This window comes from Phocoena sinus, chromosome X (assembly GCF_008692025.1).
Source record: "Phocoena sinus isolate mPhoSin1 chromosome X, mPhoSin1.pri, whole genome shotgun sequence".
In the NCBI taxonomy this organism is placed as follows: domain Eukaryota; kingdom Metazoa; phylum Chordata; class Mammalia; order Artiodactyla; family Phocoenidae; genus Phocoena; species Phocoena sinus.
Genome location: NC_045784.1, coordinates 14,041,256 through 14,059,824, shown reverse-complemented (window position 1 = coordinate 14,059,824; position 18,569 = coordinate 14,041,256). Strand labels below are relative to the sequence as shown.

At 45.1% G+C, this 18,569-nt stretch overlaps 1 protein-coding gene across 2 annotated transcripts in view; it reads right to left on the bottom strand.

Moving 5' to 3' along the window:
- Nucleotides 1-18,569, bottom strand: part of REPS2 (RALBP1 associated Eps domain containing 2) — a 227,760-nt gene that overhangs the window by 123,765 nt on the left and 85,426 nt on the right. For both annotated transcript variants that reach the window (XM_032620885.1, XM_032620887.1), the window contains exon 5: nucleotides 12,533-12,630. In XM_032620885.1, coding sequence (XP_032476776.1) covers nucleotides 12,533-12,630 — 98 coding nt within the window. The remainder of the gene's footprint in view (nucleotides 1-12,532; nucleotides 12,631-18,569) is intronic.

Here is an 18,569-nt window from a genome sequence, read left to right as displayed (position 1 = left end):
AAAGAGACTTCAAAAGACTCATTAAAAAGTAATACTATTGGGCTTCCCTGGTGGCGCAGTGGTTGAGAGTCCACCTGCTGATGCATGGGACACGGGTTCGTGCCCCGGTCTGGGAAGATCCCACATGCCGCGAAGCGGCTGGAACCGTGAGCCACGGCCGCTGGGCCTGCGCGTCCGGAGCCTGTGCTCCACAGCGGGAGAGCCCACAACAGTGAGAGGCCCACGTACCGCAAAAAAAAAAAAAGTAATACTATTAATAAAATCCCAAAAGGTGACATTTACCCCTGAAGTATCTTAAAATCAAATATAGATGAAAAGTATGAATTGCAAGGAAGCACTGCTGTCAGGGAGAACTTAAGAAGGGGGTGTGTATTGTTTCAACCACAGAACATTTCTCTTTAGAATATAACCCCACCCTGCAGGCCTCCTGTCAATGCTGCCTTAGAGTCCAGCCACTTCACCTAAGGGTGCGATGATCTTTGTTAGAACAACATCCTTTTGGTGCCTTAGCAAATAAACTGTCTGGGGGAGGAAAACCTCCTAGCAAGCCCACAGTGACTCTGTGAGGACACCTCCCCTGCCAACGACCTTTTGGAAATAAGAACACCATACTGCGACCACTGATCAAAGCATGATCTCATGAGCAAAGATATGAGAAGACTCAACCACCCTAAAGGGGAAGACTGGCTCACAGGCTGGTAAGACTAGAGCATAGCCCACGTGACAATTAAGCTGCCTACAGAAAGATCCAGGGATTGATCCGTCATGGGGCAGAGAAAAAAGAAGAGTCAGGGAAGCAAACGATAGCCGTGCTTCTATGTGCGGTTATGGTGGCTGTCCTCTGACCACTCACGCCCTACATGCCTGGTGTACAGGTGTCACCGAGTGGCTGCCCAGACAGTAATGACATTTTCCAGCCCTTCCTGCAATTAGCCACAGCCATGCAACTGAGTTTTAGCCAATGCAGTGGGAGCACAAGTGACCTGCACCACTGCCAGGCAGGCCTAGCACCCCGTGGTCCTCCTCTACGCTTGTCCCCATCAGCCCACTGAGAAGGGGCGGCACAGCCACAGGACAGAAGCAGCCTGTCAGCTGAATCACCATGTGGGGGAAAGCTGCCTGCCAATCTGTGAGATGAGTGAGAAGCAGACCTGCTGTGGGAAGTCATTAAAATGCGGGGCGTATTTGTTAGAGCGGTTGTTACTCCAACCAACCTACCCTTCAAGCGAGGCCCAAAGGAAAGGCACACCTGCTTAGCGCCAACAGCACAGCCACTCCTGCATTGAAGACGAAGCATGAAGCCATCTTCCTTTTGTAATCTGACCACCTAATGACCTGAGACCGCTCTGAGCCCAAAAAGCTTTCTAATTTGATTGTTCACGAAGACTGTCTTCAGGGACAGCATGTGGATGCATCTTTACAGCCGTCTTTCTATGCTTGGTTAATATGAGTTTGATAGGAGATTCTCAGGGAGGAAGTACAGAGTAAAGAGAAAAGACGGTTGTGGTAAAACTGGAAAAAACTGGGAAATGGGGAATGAAGAAAGGAGCTAAAGAAGGAGGTGGAGCTCTGCGATTTTGTTTTTCACATTCGACTGTTCCGTATCATACTCTATAGCCTCATTTATACTGTTTCCCACCTCACTCTCATTCTAATGTTAAGGCCCATGAGGACAGGAAATTTTGTCTATTCTGATAACAGCTATACCTCAGAGCCTAGAAAAGTGCCTATCACATGGGAAACACTCAAAAGACGTGAACAAATAAAATAAACAAATGATAAGTGAACAAATAAGTGAACAAATAAAATAAACAAATGATGGGACAAGCTGTCAATTCTGACTCATAGACAGAATGGTTAACCTGAGCCCTCCTATAATGACTGGAGCTGAAGTTTAGATGCACTTACCAAACAACTGTCACCCAAGAGTGTAAAGGCTGGGCCCTCTCCCTTACCTATGAAATCAGAGGGGGAAGAAAACTTTTTTTTTCTTTTTCTTTTAAAATACTATAGATTCGCTGGAAGTTGCGATAAATAACTTCTGTTTTTACCTGTAGCAAAGTTAGTTACAATTAAATCCTAACAAAGCAATTCAACTTTATCAGTTTCTTCGTGGAAATAAATTCACAAAGATGCCTTTAATCACATACTGCCTAACTTACTTAGGGATCTAATCTCAACAGCTTAGAAGGCTGAAGCCCAGACTATAGGAATCTGAGTCTAATGAGCAATGCACAGTTGCTGCTTATTATGATAAACTAAAGTTTTCAGATGATCACCACAGACATCAGAGAATGTCAGATAACATGTATTCGTTACGTGCCAGACACTGTAAGCACCTAATACTCAGGATCTACTTTCATCTTCACAACAACCCTGCACAGTAGGTCCCATTAGTCCCATTTTGCAGAACAGGAAGCTGAGGATTAGGAAAGGGAAGTGACTTACCAAGACCACACACCTAGTAAATGGTAGAGTCAGAACATGAACGGAGTCCAGAGTGTATACTCACTCAGCGAGCTCTGTGGTTCCCCACTCTTAACCATCCATCCATCCCTTAGCCATGCATCATTTCCTTTTAAGAACTAACCTCACTGTAATGCCTAAAATATTGCCGCAATTCTGCAGATTGAGGATCTGAGTTGAGGATACAAATATCCTATACTTCCACTTCCCCCTCCATTACCTAGTTTAGTTGTAGATTTGGGCCAATGAACTATTAAATCATACAGACAGAGCACCATCTTATTTCTCACATAACTTTTGCTTATAAGCATCTGGCATGTTTTCGCATCAGGAAAGAACCCTGTAGAGAGCCATACAATACAGATATTAAATCACTGCGCTGTTATTTTAGTATGTGGCACTAACACTATTTTGATTAACAAAAGAAATGCTTATGAGTAATCACTGTCTCCAATTCTTCAACCGGGAGCCAAGATCTCCTGCTCAGAAGGGCATTTTTCCTTTACGATTGTCAGGATTTTGCTCTCCGCTTAGAGGGGAAGAGCAGGAGAAAGCAAGAAATCAGCAGTAAGAAGAGCCTTGGATGAGGCTGCGGGCTTCCAGTGCTATTACACTAACATGCCAGCCCCATCCTTGCTGATGAGGTCAAGGCTGCCTGTCTCTTCCCCACTGTCGTCCCCTTAACACTCAAGGCAGCCTGAGGTCAGATGGGAAACAGATGCACCAAGAACTCAGGCTGAATCCACGGAATGCTTTAGAGAGTGAGGCTACAGACTGGAGGTGCAACAAGAGTGCAGGTTCTGGGGCTTCCCTGGTGGTGCAGTGGTAGAGAGTCTGCCTGCCGATGCAGGGGACGCGGGTTCGTGCCCCGGTCCGGGAGGATCCCACATGCCGCAGAGCGGCTGGGCCCGTGAGCCGTGGCCGCTGAGCCTGTGCGTCCGGAGCCTGTGCTCCGCGACGGGAGAGGCCACAACAGTGAGAGGCCCATGTACTGCAAAAAAAAAAGAGTGCAGGTTCTGGAGGCAGACAGGTTTGGGTTCAAATCTGGTATGGTCACTTACTCACCATGAGACCTGGGTCACTTACTTCACTTCTGAGCCAACAGTTCCCCACCTACCTCTCCGGCCTCACCTCCCCACGACTCCAGGCTCCAGACACACCAGCCCTCTTCCAGTACTCCATGCTACACGGGGCACAAGGGCTCACTAGACACGGGCTCCACCCCCTCTTAGCATAACGCCCTGCACTGCAGACAATGGCTACATAAAAACTACACCTTCTGAACACCTCTGCTGTTAGAATGCCACACTGGAGTCAGGTTCCACTAAACACGCCCACGGAAGACATGAAGAACTGAGTCGCACGGTTAAAGAGGCAGGGAACACATCGTTCACTCTGCCAGCCTTGGTCATGCAGGTGGGGCACCGGGGTGAAAGCTAGGGCAGCAGTTGCCCCATTCCACAGCTCTGCTCGCGGCAGAGGCCAGGCTTCCTTAGCTACCAGTTCTGCTGTGGGGTTTAGGAATTGTTCCTGCAATCTCAGAACACAGTCTGAATTTTCAGTCCTTCCAAAGAGTTGGCAGGCTCTCCACACCCCTTATTATAAATCCCTATTTGCTTCAGCTAGTCAGAGTAGATTCTGGTGTCAACAGTGAAGCATGCCCTTTGTCCCGACTTTTCCTGGGGTGTGAGACACCCCTCTCCTCACCTCCAAGCACCATCCCTCCAAGTCCTCCTTCACAGCTTAGCCCAGCATCACTTCTTCAGGGAAGCCTCCCTTCACTTTCCAGCCCCAGGGCCGATTTCTCTGTTATACGCTATCCAACTGCTCTCTTGCCTTCAGGGCAATTGTCAGTTTTCCATTACACATGCAGAGGCAGGATCATGCGATTCCCAACCATCTCCCCCCCGCTCGACTGCTCCTCCACAGCAGGGACCATGTTTGTCATCCTCAGGGCATGCTGGCATGGCGGCTGACCCACAGAGGCCACTTAGTAAGTACTTCTCAATGGATGAGTCGAGGACACAATCTGGCAGGCAGTCCACCCTGCAATCAAGACTGCTGGGAGGACGAAAGGGCACAGACTAGTGAAGAGGCCGGCACAGCACGGGGCCCGGAGAAGCACTCTGTCGGCAGTGCCTCTTGCTGGGACAGATGATGGGGAGCATGACATCGCCTGCTGCCCTGAGATCGGGGGATACTGATGCACTTAGGGGTAAAATGGTGCCCCTGTAAGGGAGCCTTTCCTGTTCACACCACACTATCTACTGAGACCAAAGGGTCCTAGGAAACAAACACCACACTCCCTTCAAGCTTTACAAAGTACTCTCTGACACCAGGAGTTCAACTGGGTGTTTCCAGTTATATCCAAGAGGCTAATTCAGAGGCACCTTGTCTACCAAATCAGTGCGGGCCCTAGCTACTAGCAGGAAAGTTCTGGACACCATAAGCCTTTAATGAAATGCTCACAGCTGGGGTGGAAAAGCAACACTGACCCCACAAATAAAATGTGCTTATTTGCTTTCATCTAACCAACCTGTCTAACCCCATGGATGCTAGAATCCTAATATGTACCAGCCTACCATTCTTACGTTCCCCACCGCCTCTAAGCATGGATTCTGAAAGGCCTTAAGGCGGCACCCCAATCAGTCATTGGGGTGCCCCCTTTCCCCTAACCCTTCCATTTTGGTCAGAGGAAGAGAATTTAGTTGTCTGAGCAATGCTGAGAGGTACACACACACACACACACACACACACACACACACACTGTGGTGACTTTTACCATCCCTAAAACAGAAAATTTTCCCAGCCCTAACCTCTAGCCATAAGCTAATTCAACTTTACTGCCATAAAGGTAGAAACAAGAAATCAGTGCCAATGGGCCTGGGGCACTCCAGAACCAAAGAGAAGTGGGGTCCCTAACCTCCTCTAAGGGCATCAGGGGCCCAGGACCTCCTCTCGACCACACAAAAGAAGTGCTAATTAAAACTACATCAAGATTTCATTTTTCACCTATCAGATTGGCCAAGATCCCTAAGTTTCTTAGCACACTGCGTTTGCACGGGTATGAGAAAATACACACTTTCACACATTTGTTAGTAAGTGTGTAAATGGCCACCGCCTCCAATTTGAAAATCTCTACCAAAAATTTAAAATGTGTAGCCATTTCACCCAATTATTCCATTTCTAGGAACTATTCCTACATATATACAAACACTGTGATTGCAAGTTCTAGCTATTGATCAGAGGGGACTGGTTACATGATTTCTGGCAGATGTACACAAGGAAATACTATGCATTCAATAAAACCAAAAAGATGAGGACATACTCTGTACTCTTACAGGCTGTTATTAAAGCTTATTGATAAGTAAAAAAAATGCAAAGTGCACAACAGATGTATAGTACGCTACCACACATGTAAAAAAGTGGAACGATATATTTTGCATATATTATATATAATTACATATAAGAATACCTATATTCACTTGCATATGCATAAAATAATCCTCTAATGATACAAAAGAAATGGGTCATGTCAAGTGCCTTGGGATGGGGAACTGGATGGCTGGGAGAAAGAGTGGGAAGGATACTTTTCTCTCTGTACTCTTTTGTATCTTTTGAATTTTTTACATTTTTAAAAAAATTTTAATTGCTCTGAAGAACAAGAGTATTTGAAAGCTCACAGCCCATAACCCAATAAAATAACAGCATGGTGTTTACTGCAGAATCTGAAACAAGCAACCAAAATCTTCGGGCGCTTTGGCTGCCGCCTAGTGAGGAAGGAGATCATCACTAGGCGGTGTTTGGGCTCCAGCCACTCGGGAGAACGGCACATGGTCGGCCTGCAACCTGAGGACTAGTGGAAGTGGCCCTGTGCTGGAGGAGACGCGGGGAGCTTCACAGGGGGCAAAGTCAGAGCTCGCAGAAAAGGGGCGAGGGGAAAGATTCCTAAGTAAGGGGGAAAGGCCTGAGGCCCTACTGAAAAAAAAACCCAGCCCACACACAGACCAAATGATGCCTTGCTAGGGACATCCCAGACCCTGAAAGAGCCACCACGGGCTGGCTACCTCCTGGATCATCGCCCCGGGCTGAGCATCAGGGAAGGGAACCACAGAGGCTGGGACAGGACCTGGTGTGCCCTACTTGCTTCCTGCTTCTTTCTGCTCCAAACTCGGAGCACCAGCTTCCTTATGACTCAACTCTCAGCCACCTCACTTCATCCCACCCCAATCCTTCGCCACAATAATCTCTAGTTTCTAGTCTCCTTGTCCTCCTGGCATGCTGGTCCAGTCTACCTATAAAATAGCTTTCCCACCACAGAAAGTTCTCTCAGTGCAGTGTCAGCCTCCCTGAAAGACTGTTTCTCCCTGTTCCCATCAAAACTCTTAAAATGAACAATTCACTTGTGGTGACTATCAATTCTCTCCGGATTTATGCCAATGCCACTCCAACAGAGTGTGGGGGTATTCATTTCTTTCACCACCCATGACACGGTCTTTGCTATTTAGATCCACACCAAAAGGACCAAAGGAGCAGACAGTACCCATCTCTGGCCATAAGTACCTATGGGCTAGGGTAGGGGGGCACGGCAAGAAATTGAGATTGAGTGAGAATGAGGGGAAAAAGGAGACAACTAAGTTAAATACATGTTTTTCAAGTTGCAGACTTTTAGATTTATATGGTGGCTGGCTACCAATGTCTAACATCTCCTCCTATACCTGCTCATCAGAAAACTTTCACCGAAAACATAGCCAAACCCCCAATTAGAATGGCACGATGATAAAGTTCTCTAAATTCTGTTTGTCATTATTTTGTCTTTGAAATAAGAAGAGCACCAAGTATTGAGAATTTGCCCCCAAAAGACTGTTAAGTTCATCCTTCCATAAAGAGAAAAAAAAAATCACAGCATGTATGTTTTGGGTTTAAAAAGTAAGTGTGAAAAAAAAAAGTAAGTGTGTTTGGTTTAAAATAAAAGATATTTTTTAGTGGGATCTGGCTGGAAGGAAATTGCATTTCCCAAACCAGTCTCCCTAAAGCCACGTAAAGGTATACTGCATATATTAGATATATAAGAATACCTGTATTTGCTCATATACGCATAAAACATTCCCGGGATAATACAAAACAAACAGACCATACTGGCTGCCTTTGGGAAGGAAAACCAAGAAAGATCAGACGCCCATCCCTCCAGCTGATCCTCACGGATAAAAGAGCCGACGAGCAATGAACTGCTTTTTTTTTTTTTTTTTTTTTTTAAAACATCTTTATTGGGGTATAATTGCCTTACAATGGTGTGTTAGTTTCTGCTTTATAACAAAGTGAATCAGCTATACATATGTTCCCATATGAACTGCTTTTTAAGAATGAAAATACGTTAACCTCACACGTACAAGAAATATTAGGAAGTTCTCACACTTCGTGTTATCAATGGAGAAAAAGCATAGATGAATTGAGACAAAGGAGAAAACCCAGAAGGCAAGACCGAGGCTGAAGAGTAAGGTTCCCATGCAGAGAACACTGACTGTGTGGGAAACACTGGGCAGCTGTGCGGGGCCTGCTGTGGCTACGGGAGTGCGCAGGGGCCCGACACCAGCGCCCCGAGAGCCGCGGGTGATCTGCTGGGAGCAGTGGGCAGAGAGGGACAGGCTTCAATCAAGGGGGCAGGAGGATCACATTCGTGTTTTTTAAGATGATTTTTGTCCAAGACGAGGATAACGGATTTGAAGAGGCCAGTGGTGGAAGCAGGAATAAAGAGTCAGAGGCTGACAGATTAGATTAGGTGACAGAGGGCAGCATGAACTGAGGAAGTGCAGAGAAACGGACAATGGAGAGAGGTATTTAGAAAGTGATATGGCTAGTACTCAGTAGCCGATGGGCAGACGGGATGAGAGGGGCATCAGAAACAGCCAGCCGTGTACTGGCCCACGTGCCAGGGGCGTGGAGCCAGGGGCAGGAGGGTGAGAACTGCTTTTGTGGGGAAAGACACATTTAAAGTGACAGTGGGGGGACTTCCCTGGTGGTCCAGTGGCTGAGACTCCGTGCTCCCAATTCAGAGGGCCCATTTCAATCCCTGGTCGGAGAACTAGATCCCACATGCATGCCGCAACGAAGAGTTCGCATGCCGCAACTATCATTTAAAAAAAAAAAAAGGATCCCACATGCCACAACGAAGATTCCGCACGCAGCAACAAAGATCCCACGTGCTGCAACTAAGACCTGGGGCAGACAAATAAATAAATAAATAAATAAATAAATAAATAAATAAATAGATATTTAAAAAACAAAAAAAAGTGACAGTGGGACATTCAAGTGAAGACATCTGGCAGGTGGTGAGATGTGGCCATCAGGGTCCATGTAGCTAAATAGTAACAGAGTGAGAACTAGACCCAGGGATCCCCAACACACAAGGGGCAGGTGAAGGAGGGAAATTGAAATAAAAAGCTTAGGAAGAGGCAGTCACAGAAGCAGGAGACAAACCAGGAGAGGACAGTGGGAGCAGGAGGGTCAATTCTAAACCCATGCCAGCAAAATCACAAACGACTACATGACCTACGTGGTTAGGATCACTTGTGAACAGTAAACCACAAAATGACCTATCAACACACCACGACAGAGAAGCAGGAAAGAATATTTACCATTTCTTTACACACCACTGTCAACCACCCACCAACATAGGACGTGCTCAGTATCTGAAATTTCAAGGGGAAAAACATCCAACACCTGAACGAAAAAATCAAAAGTGCGAAAATATTAAGACTGTTCATTCCAATGGCTGGGACTGAATTCCACATAAGCACCTCTGAAATGCCAAGCCCATGAGCTGCAACACTGCTGACCCAGAGTCCCTAAAAGCCTTCCCCCGTTCCCAGAGGCCACCCCTCTTCCAATCAGGCAGGAAGGACTTGAATACAAGGCCACAGAGGAAGCTAGGAGAGAGCGAGGCTGCCATCAGCCCATGCGCATGGCAACATGGGGAATGAGTGACCCCGGCCCAGCCTAGCATCACACCCAATCCCTATTAATCCCCTACCACCAAAATCTTCCACTTTACATCCTCTCATCTACATGGCTAACTCAGGTTGGCATTTTGCTGTCTGGGACATGGAGTTCAACCAAACCAAGTTGAAAGGAGTAAGAAGGAAACCTAGGAACTGAAGAAAGAAAAACACATCAGCCATGAAAACCACAGACTGCTGTCCCGAAAAAGGCCCCTTGCTCTCATCTTAAACAGAAGGCAATGCTCCAAACAGGAGGAGGGACCTACACTGACACCAAACAAACATTAAGGGAATCAGACTGCTGCAGAGTACTACAATGGTCTGTTAAATCCATTCCAGCTCATTCGTGTTACAGAAAAGAGAAGGAACTTGCCCAAGGGCATGCAGAGTCTGCCTGGACCTGGGTGAGAACGTGTCTGGCTTTTCTGCACAATCCCATGAGTCCTTCTAATGGCCAATGGCTGCCAAATACTTCTATCCAGCCCCAGCTCTCCCCAGAGCTCCAGCCCCATATATCCTACCGACTCCTTGACACGTCCTCTTGGCTGTCTCTAAAGCTCAAATGCAACACCGATCTCATGATCTTGCCTCAATACTCCCAACACTAGCTTTTCATTCAGGGCTTCTAGGCTTAACAGATGACATCACCATCCATGCGGTTCCTGAGACAAAGGCCAGGAAATCGTGTCCAGTGTTTGAAATCTAGCCCTACCAGTTCCTAGCTGTGACCGAAGGCAAACTAAGTAAGGTCTTTATACTTCAGGTTTTGTCATCTGAAAAATGGGATAATGACAGGAATTACCTCCTAAGATAGCTCTGAGCACTGCAAGAGAGGTGTGTATAAAGTGCTAAGCTCATAGAAAACATCTTTGTACGCACAGCTCCCTCTATCCTCTTGCCTGCTCTCCCCCGCCCCACCCCCCACCTGGTTAACATGGTTCAACCCTTTCCCTTTCAGCTGGAGTGTGACTCCCCTCTGCAAGCCTTCCTTGATCAGCCCCTGCCTGCCACGGCCAGGACCTAACTTCCCGCCACCATTTTTCATCCTCAAACCACACTGTAATTTCCACTCACCACATATCATAATTATATATTTACTTTGTGATGGTCTGATCAATGGCCATCTCCTCCAAGAGTCTATAAGCTCCATGAGGGCAGGGACTGGATGTGTTATACCTCATTTTTGTATTCTCAACACAATACCTGGCACTTAATAGGTATTTAGTAAACATTAGTTGCTTGAAGCGCTCAAGAAGCACGTTTACCAGCAGAAAAACGGACCTAGAGATTAGAAGAGAAGTCCCAGGACACCAGTCCAAGTGAGAGCCCATGGCAATCTCAGCCAGGTGGCTACGCAGAAAGAGCCCAGTGAGCCCCATCCAACCACGGCGAGGTTCGGGATTTACTGCTTGTTTGACCGTCATTCTAACAGTTCAGGATGTGGTCTCCACAGCACTAGAACAGACTCTGTAGAAACATGCATGGCCACACCTCACAGATTTTTTACATGAATCCCAGTCCCTCCGATACCTTTCCTAATGTAACCATCACTCCACAGTGGGTGTGATTCTCATGTTTAAAAACACGTATTTTTGTACCACAGGACCTCTAAATGCAGCCAACTACTCCATCTGCGGCTCAGCTGAAGAAACAACTGTCTGTTCCAACCTGGGGGTAAAACTGAGCTCTACTGGACCTAGGTACCAATAAGGGATTTTCAGGAATATTTTTACTACACCCTATGTTTATTTATACAGCAACTCTAGAACCCAGCCTCCTTGTAACATGGGACTCTAATGTATATAGGAAAGTATTTGAAAGAGCAGGTTTTGACATTGGGCAGGCCTGGTTCGAATTCTGGCTCTGCCACTTACTAGTTATGAATGAAACCTTAGACCCATGACTTGACCTCTCTCGGCCAGTTACCTCATCTATACTAAGAGACACAACAATACCTAGATCTGATAGTTGGAGGAAGAATTATACACAAATACACAGCATATGGCTGAATTATCTACCACCTTTAAGAAAATTCTTTGTACACAGAGATCTACCGCAGAAGTTAAGTTCTGTACCACGCCTAACACAGAGCCCCATCCCCAGAGGCTATAAAGTGAACACCTCAATCTCCCTTTGCCTTGTTTATTCTCTTCTAGAATACCAGCCCACTTCTTTATGGGACTATCTGACATCACCCATCTACTGTGAGAAATCCCTGAGCATAAATGATCCTTCTTCCTAAGTTGGACAATTCAAATGTTATACAAACCACCCTACTTCCTCTTGTCTTCAGAATCAAACAGCCAATCCAGTTTTCTCAGGGTTTTTCTCATGCTGACATACACATACACCCTTTTTCGGGACTATGACTTCACCAGCATAGGACTCAGAAATACTACACAAGATAACAGTTGCAGACACGGGAAAAAATAAGAGCTCTTTATCCAAAGGAAACACTGGAGAAAGGGAAGCTGAAATTTGTTAAGTTGTGGTGTAGCCAGGAGAAAGTGGGAGATCACTTGTGCTTCTGCCATATGGTATCGATTACAAACAGGAAACTAGTTGCTGCCACTTGTAAAATAACTGTTCTCCAAACAGCATTGAACTAGGCACTGAGAGAAAATACAGGAGAACCACCTCTGCCTTCCAAAGCTTGCAGTATAACTGGAGGCACAAAACAAAATGGGCAATAGCGAACTATGCACTGAATAAGTAATATTAAAGAATAAGGCAGAGATAAGATAGGCTGTTTTGGGAAAAGTAGAGGCCTCCTGAAGGAGGTGCCTGCTGATTAAGCAGATAAAGGTGGAAGGGCATTTTAGACATACCAAAGACTAAGAACCAGCCCGGATTAGTCTAGAGACACTGAGAAGGGGAGAAACACACACAGTAGAAACAATTTAGGAAAATACACAAGCAACAGAACAAGAAGTACAATATTTGCATTAGGGGGCAGTTTTATGTCCTGCTTACAAAACCAAAACAAACAAACAAACAAAAACAGGGCCATCAAGAAGCCATACCCCCGAAGTCTCCCACTGGCATAACCCCACAGCGGCGTCACTTACCCGGATAAGGGAAGCCTGATGCCGAAGGGGTTTTGCTCCTGGGCCCCCCAACGAGGGTCCCTCAGGCTGGACAAGGGGCTGTCTAGCTTCATAAGGAGCTGAAACAGCAGGAGGGAAAGTCAGCATGGTAGACAAAGATTCCACGCAAAAATTATGATTTCACACACAAATTGCTACAGTGTCTGCTTTTCAGGGAAGAATTAGCAAAAGAATTAGAGTTTACAGGGAAAGGGCAACCTAAGACAAACAAACCTTGGTGCCCCTGGGTACAATTTAACTGAACAATCTAAAGACAGTCACCCAATTCATGATAAGGCAGGAAAATATTTATATCAGGTTAAGATTAGGAATAAATTAGAAAGGTGGAATGGTGTGAATCTAAACTGGGATAAAAAATAATGAGAGTAGTTAGAAAAGTGCCACGGGCTTCCCTGGTGGCCCAGTGGTTGAGAGTCCACCTGCCGATGCAGGGGACACGGGTTCGTGCCCCGGTCCGGGAAGATCCCACATGCTGCAGAGCGGCTAGGCCCGTGAGCCATGGCCGCTGAGCCTGCGCGCCCGGAGCCTGTGCTCCGCAACGGGAGAGGCCACAACAGTGAGAGGCCCGCGTACCGCAAAAAGAAAAAAAGCAAAAAAAAAAGAAAGAAAGAAAAGTGCCATGTTTTAAGTGTTCAAATTCTAAATATAAGGTAAATTCTATATATACCCTGCTATTTAAACGGCTTCCATTCATCATCCACACCCCCAAAGAAGAAAAGGAATATGCATTTTGAACATTAAGAATCAACATTGTCATTTATTTTATTTTTTTAATACTTCTTTTAAAATTTATTTATTTGACTGCATTGGGTCTTCCTTGCTGCATGCAGGCTTTCTCTAGTCGCGGCGAGCAGGGGCTAGTCTTCGTTGCGGTGCATGTGCTTCTCATTGTGGTGGCTTCTCTTGTTGAGGAGCACGGGCTCTAGGCGCGTGGGCTTCAGTAGTTGTGGCACACGGGCTCAGTAGTTGTGGCTCCTGGGCCCTAGAGTGCAGGCTCAGTAGTAGTGGCGCATGGGCTTAGTTGCTCCGCGGCGTGTGGGATCTTCCCGGACCAAGGCTTGAACCCGTGTCCCCTGCATTGGCAGGCTGATTCTTAACCGCTGCGCCACTAGGGAAGCCCCTATTTTGTTTTATTTTTGAAAATAAATGCCACTGTCATCTTTTCCTTAACGGAAAGAATGTAAAACCAAGTAGAGAAAACTACAAAAAGGAATAAATGCATTTTATATTTATTATTTTATCACTTAATAACCAAACTAAAAATAATTTTGCTACCTTGAAGAAAAAGTTTTAAGCCACCAAAATGAATGCATTTTTTTCATTCCTTTTATTTCCAGAACACTTAATAACAACCTTGCCAATATGGTAGGAAAAGTTAAATGTAACCAGGTAGTATTCAGCTCCAACAGAAAGGAGAAATTATCACTTAAAATGAAACCATTTCTGATCTCTGTGGGTTAACAGTTCAGGTTTTTGGAAGTATATAAACAAGTAAAATGCCTGTTTTCTGTAGCTTCTTATAAATAAAATCAGGTAGAGACAGCAGAGCAGCCTATTATGGCATCACCTTCAGCACACTCTGAACTTTTTAAAATAAAGAAGGTATAACAGCACGCTAAGAACAGCAAACCACTCTTGGCTCACAACTGCTCTTTGTATTTCCTCCAAGGAACTGGAACACAGTATTATAACACATTAAATTACATTAAAACATCAAAATCACTGCCTGGCAAACCATGACATGGATTTCCTGACCCTGCTAAGAATGTATTAAAAATACAAAACCTGCAAAAGAAACATACACAGAGAGCACATAGTCCAAATCTTAAATAAGTCTCACATGGTAAGCAGGTGCTGCCCTCAAAGAAGGATTTTTAAGATCATTCCATTTTGATGGAACATCAAATTTAACTCCTGTCAGGAGGCTTGAACCACAGCAAACTGTACCACGGCTGGGATACCAGTGGTCACGAGCTTCTCCTGGGAAGCTGACCTCACATGCCTCTGCCTCTGGCTCCCCTCAGAGGGAGGGAGCTTCTACTGCTCAGGAGGGACACGTGTGGAGGGAGGGCGCCTGGCCCATAGCTCCAGTCCCTCACCAACAAGGGTCTTCCTTCCCTTGGAAGAGACAAACACATCTTATCAATAAAGCCTGAACACTCAGCCGCATGGTGGGTCATTTTTGGAGAAGCCTGGCCTCAATGGCAAATTTTCTCTTCCTACTCCTGTGGGAAGTCTGAGTTGTCCATACCTGCCTGTGACTGGAAAGATGAGTGTCTAAAGCCCTCTGGTCGCAAATCTTAGACACGTGCTCCAATCAGCTCTACTGGCACCACAGCTGATATTCAGGCCACCATCAGTCTGACTCCTGCCTCGCTCCTCAACTAAAGCTGAACTCAGGAGATAAAAAGGTAAAAGGTAAAAGGCTCGTTGCCTCTACTCTCCTTCCTCCCAAATAAAGCCTGAAACATGCAACTCAATGCAAAATAAACAATTCTTAGATCCCCTTGTAAGAGGCTGAATAAGGAACTAGAAGTACCACCTTTCTCCAAGGAGAGGAGTATAAAATGAACCCTAAAGATTTCATCACTCTGAGATTCGTGTCAAACTAGAACAGAGACCACAACTACCTGCCCCATAAAGACTCCCCATCTGCAGTCACCCAATGAATGATATCCAGAAGGTGACTTTCAAGAATACTTAAGAGCTTCAAAAATAAAACGGGGGCTTCCCTGGTGGCGCAGTGGTTGAGAGTCCACCTGCCAATGCAGGGGACACGGGTTCATACCCCGGTCTGGGAAGATCCCACTAGCCGCGGAGCGGCTGGGCCCGTGAGCCATGGCCGCTGAGCCTGCGCGTCCGGAGCCTGTGCTCCGCAGAGGGAGAGGCCACGACAGTGAGAGGCCCGCGTACCGCAAAATAAATAAATAAATAAATAAAAATAAAACGGGTGCCAGATTCTAGAGACACAAAAGGAAATATGAGGGAATATCTGAGCACCTACAATGTGCCACGAGTTATGCTAGGAACAGATGTTTACATAACATTCCTCGTTTCATCCACAGAGCAAACCTCTGAGGCAGAGATTATTCCATTTCACAGATAAGGGAAACTGAGGCTCAGAAAAGCAAAATACCCATAGTCACAGAGGCTAGAAATGGACAGAAATGAGAAATGTAGGCCCACTAAGTCTACCTTTAGGCCCTGGAGACGAACATCACAGCCCATGCTCTTAAGTGAGAAGATAACTAGAACTGATACATCAGAATAAGATGTATAAGAAAAAGTGGAACAGACATTGATTTTAAGGTAAGACATTAGATATCAGAAGAAACAGGTTATAAGAGTCAAAAGTAGTTGCCTCTGCCTAGAAGGAACATACCTCAATGTAATAAAGCTCATATAAGACAAATGCACAGCTAACATCATACTCAATGGTGAAAAGCTGAAAGCATTTCCTCTAAGATCAGGAACAAGACAAGGATGCCCACTCTCACCACTTTTATTCAACATAGTTTTGGAAGTCCTAGCCATAGCAATCAGACAACAAAAAGAAATAAAAGAAATCCAAATTGGAAAGGAAGAAGTAAAACTGCCATTGTTTGCAGATGACATGATACTATACATAGAAAATCCTAAAGCTGCCACCAGAAAACTATTAGAGCACATTAGTGAATTCAGTAAAGTAGCAGGATACAAAATAAATATGAAGAAATCTGTTGCATATCTATACACTAACAAAGAAGTATCAGAAAGAGAAATTAAGAAAACAATCCCATTTACCATCACATCAAAAAGAATAAAATACCTAGGAATAAACCTACCTAAGGAGGCAAAAGACATGTACTCAGAAAACTATAAGACACTGATGAAAGAAAACGGAAGACACAAACAAATGGAAATACATACCATGTTCTTGCACTGGAAGAATCAATACTGTTAAAATGACTACACTACCCAAGGCAATCTACAAATTCAATGCAATCCCTATCAAATTACCAATGGATTTTTCACAGAACTAGAACAAAAATTTTTTTTAATTTGTATGGAAACAAAGACCCCGAACAGCCAAAACAATCTTGAGAAAGAAGAATGGAGCTGAAGGGCTTTCCTGGTGGCGCAGTGGTTAAGAATCTGCCTGCCAATGAAGGGGACATGGATTCGAGCCCTGGTCCAGGAAGATCCCATATGCCATGGAGCACCTATGCCTGTGCGCCACGACTACTGAGCTTGCGCTCTAGAGCCCGCGAGCCACAGCTACTGAGCCCTCGTGCCGCAACTACTGAGCCCATGCACCTAGAGCCTGTGCTCTGCAACAAGAGAAGCCACTGCAATGAGAAGCCCATGCACCACAACGAAGAGTAGCCCCCACTCGCCGCAGCTAGAGAAAGCCCGCGTGCAGCAACAAAGACCCAATGCAGCCAAAAATAAATAAATAAATGTATTTTTAAAAAAAGAATGGAACTGGAGGAATCACACGTCCTCACTTCAGACTATACCACAAAGCTACACTCATCAAAACAGTATGGTACTGGCACAAAAACAGACACATAGATAAATGGAACATGACAGAGAGCCCAGAAATAAACCCATGCACTTATGGTCAATTAATCTACGACAAAGGAGGCAATAATATACAGTGGAGAAAAGACAGTCTCTTCAATAAGTGGCGCTGGGGAAAGTAGACAGCTACCTGTAAAAGAATGAAATTAGAACATTCTCTAACACCATACACAAAAATAAACTCAAAATGGACTAAAGACCTAAATATAAGACCAGATACTATAAAACTCCTAGAGGAAAACATAGGCAGGACACTCTTTGACATAAATCAGAGCAATATATTTTTGGATCTGTCTCCTAGAGTAATGGAAACAAAAACAAAAATTTAAAAATGGGAGCTAATTAAACTCAAAAGCTTTTGCACAGCAAACGAAACCATAAACAAAATGAAAAGACAACCTGTGGAATGGGCGAAAATATCTGCAAATAATGTGACTGACAAGGGCTTAATTTCCAAAATATACAAATAGCTCATACAGCTCAATATCAAAAAAACAAACAACTCAATAAAAAAATGGGCAGAAGACCTAAATAGACACTTTTTCCAAAGAAGACAAACAACATGAAAAGATACTCAATATCGCCAATTATTAGAGAAATTCAAGTCACAACTACAATGAGGTATCACCACACACTGGTCAGTATGGCCATCATCAGAAAGGCTACAAATGGGGCTTCCCTGGTGCAGTGGTTGAGAGTCCGCCTGCCGATGCAGGGGACGTGGGCTCATGCCCCGGTCCGGGAAGATCCCACATGCCGCGGAGCAGCTGGGCCCGTGAGCCATGGCCACAGAGCCTGCGCGTCCGGAGCCCGTGCTCCGCAACGGGAGAGGCCACAACAGTGAGAGGCCTGCATACCGCAAAAAAAAAAAAAAAGGAAGTCTACAAATAATAAATGCTGAAGAGGGTGTGGAGAAAAGAGAACCCTCCTACGCTGTTGGTGGGAATGTAAATTGGTACAGCTACTATGGAGAACAGTATGGAAGTTCCTTAAAAAATTAAAAATAGAGTTGCCATATGTTCCTGCAATCCCACTCCTGGGCATATATTTGGACAAAAGTCTAATTTGAAAAGATACATGCACCCCAATGTTCAAAGCTGCACTATTCACAACAGCCAAGACATGGAAGCAACCTAAATGTCCATCAACAGATGACTGGATAAAAAAAGATGTGGTGTGTATACTTATATACATATACACACATATACATACAATGGAATATTATTTACCCATAAAAAAGAATGAAATAATGCCATTTTCAGCAACATGGATGGACCCAGAGATTATCATATTAAGCAAAGTAAGTCAGAGAAAGAAAAATATATTACTTATATGTGGAATCTAAAAAAGTGATACAGGACTTCCCTGGGGGTACAGTGGTTAACACTCCGTGCTTCCACTGAAGGGGACACGAGTTCAATCCCTGGTTGAGGAA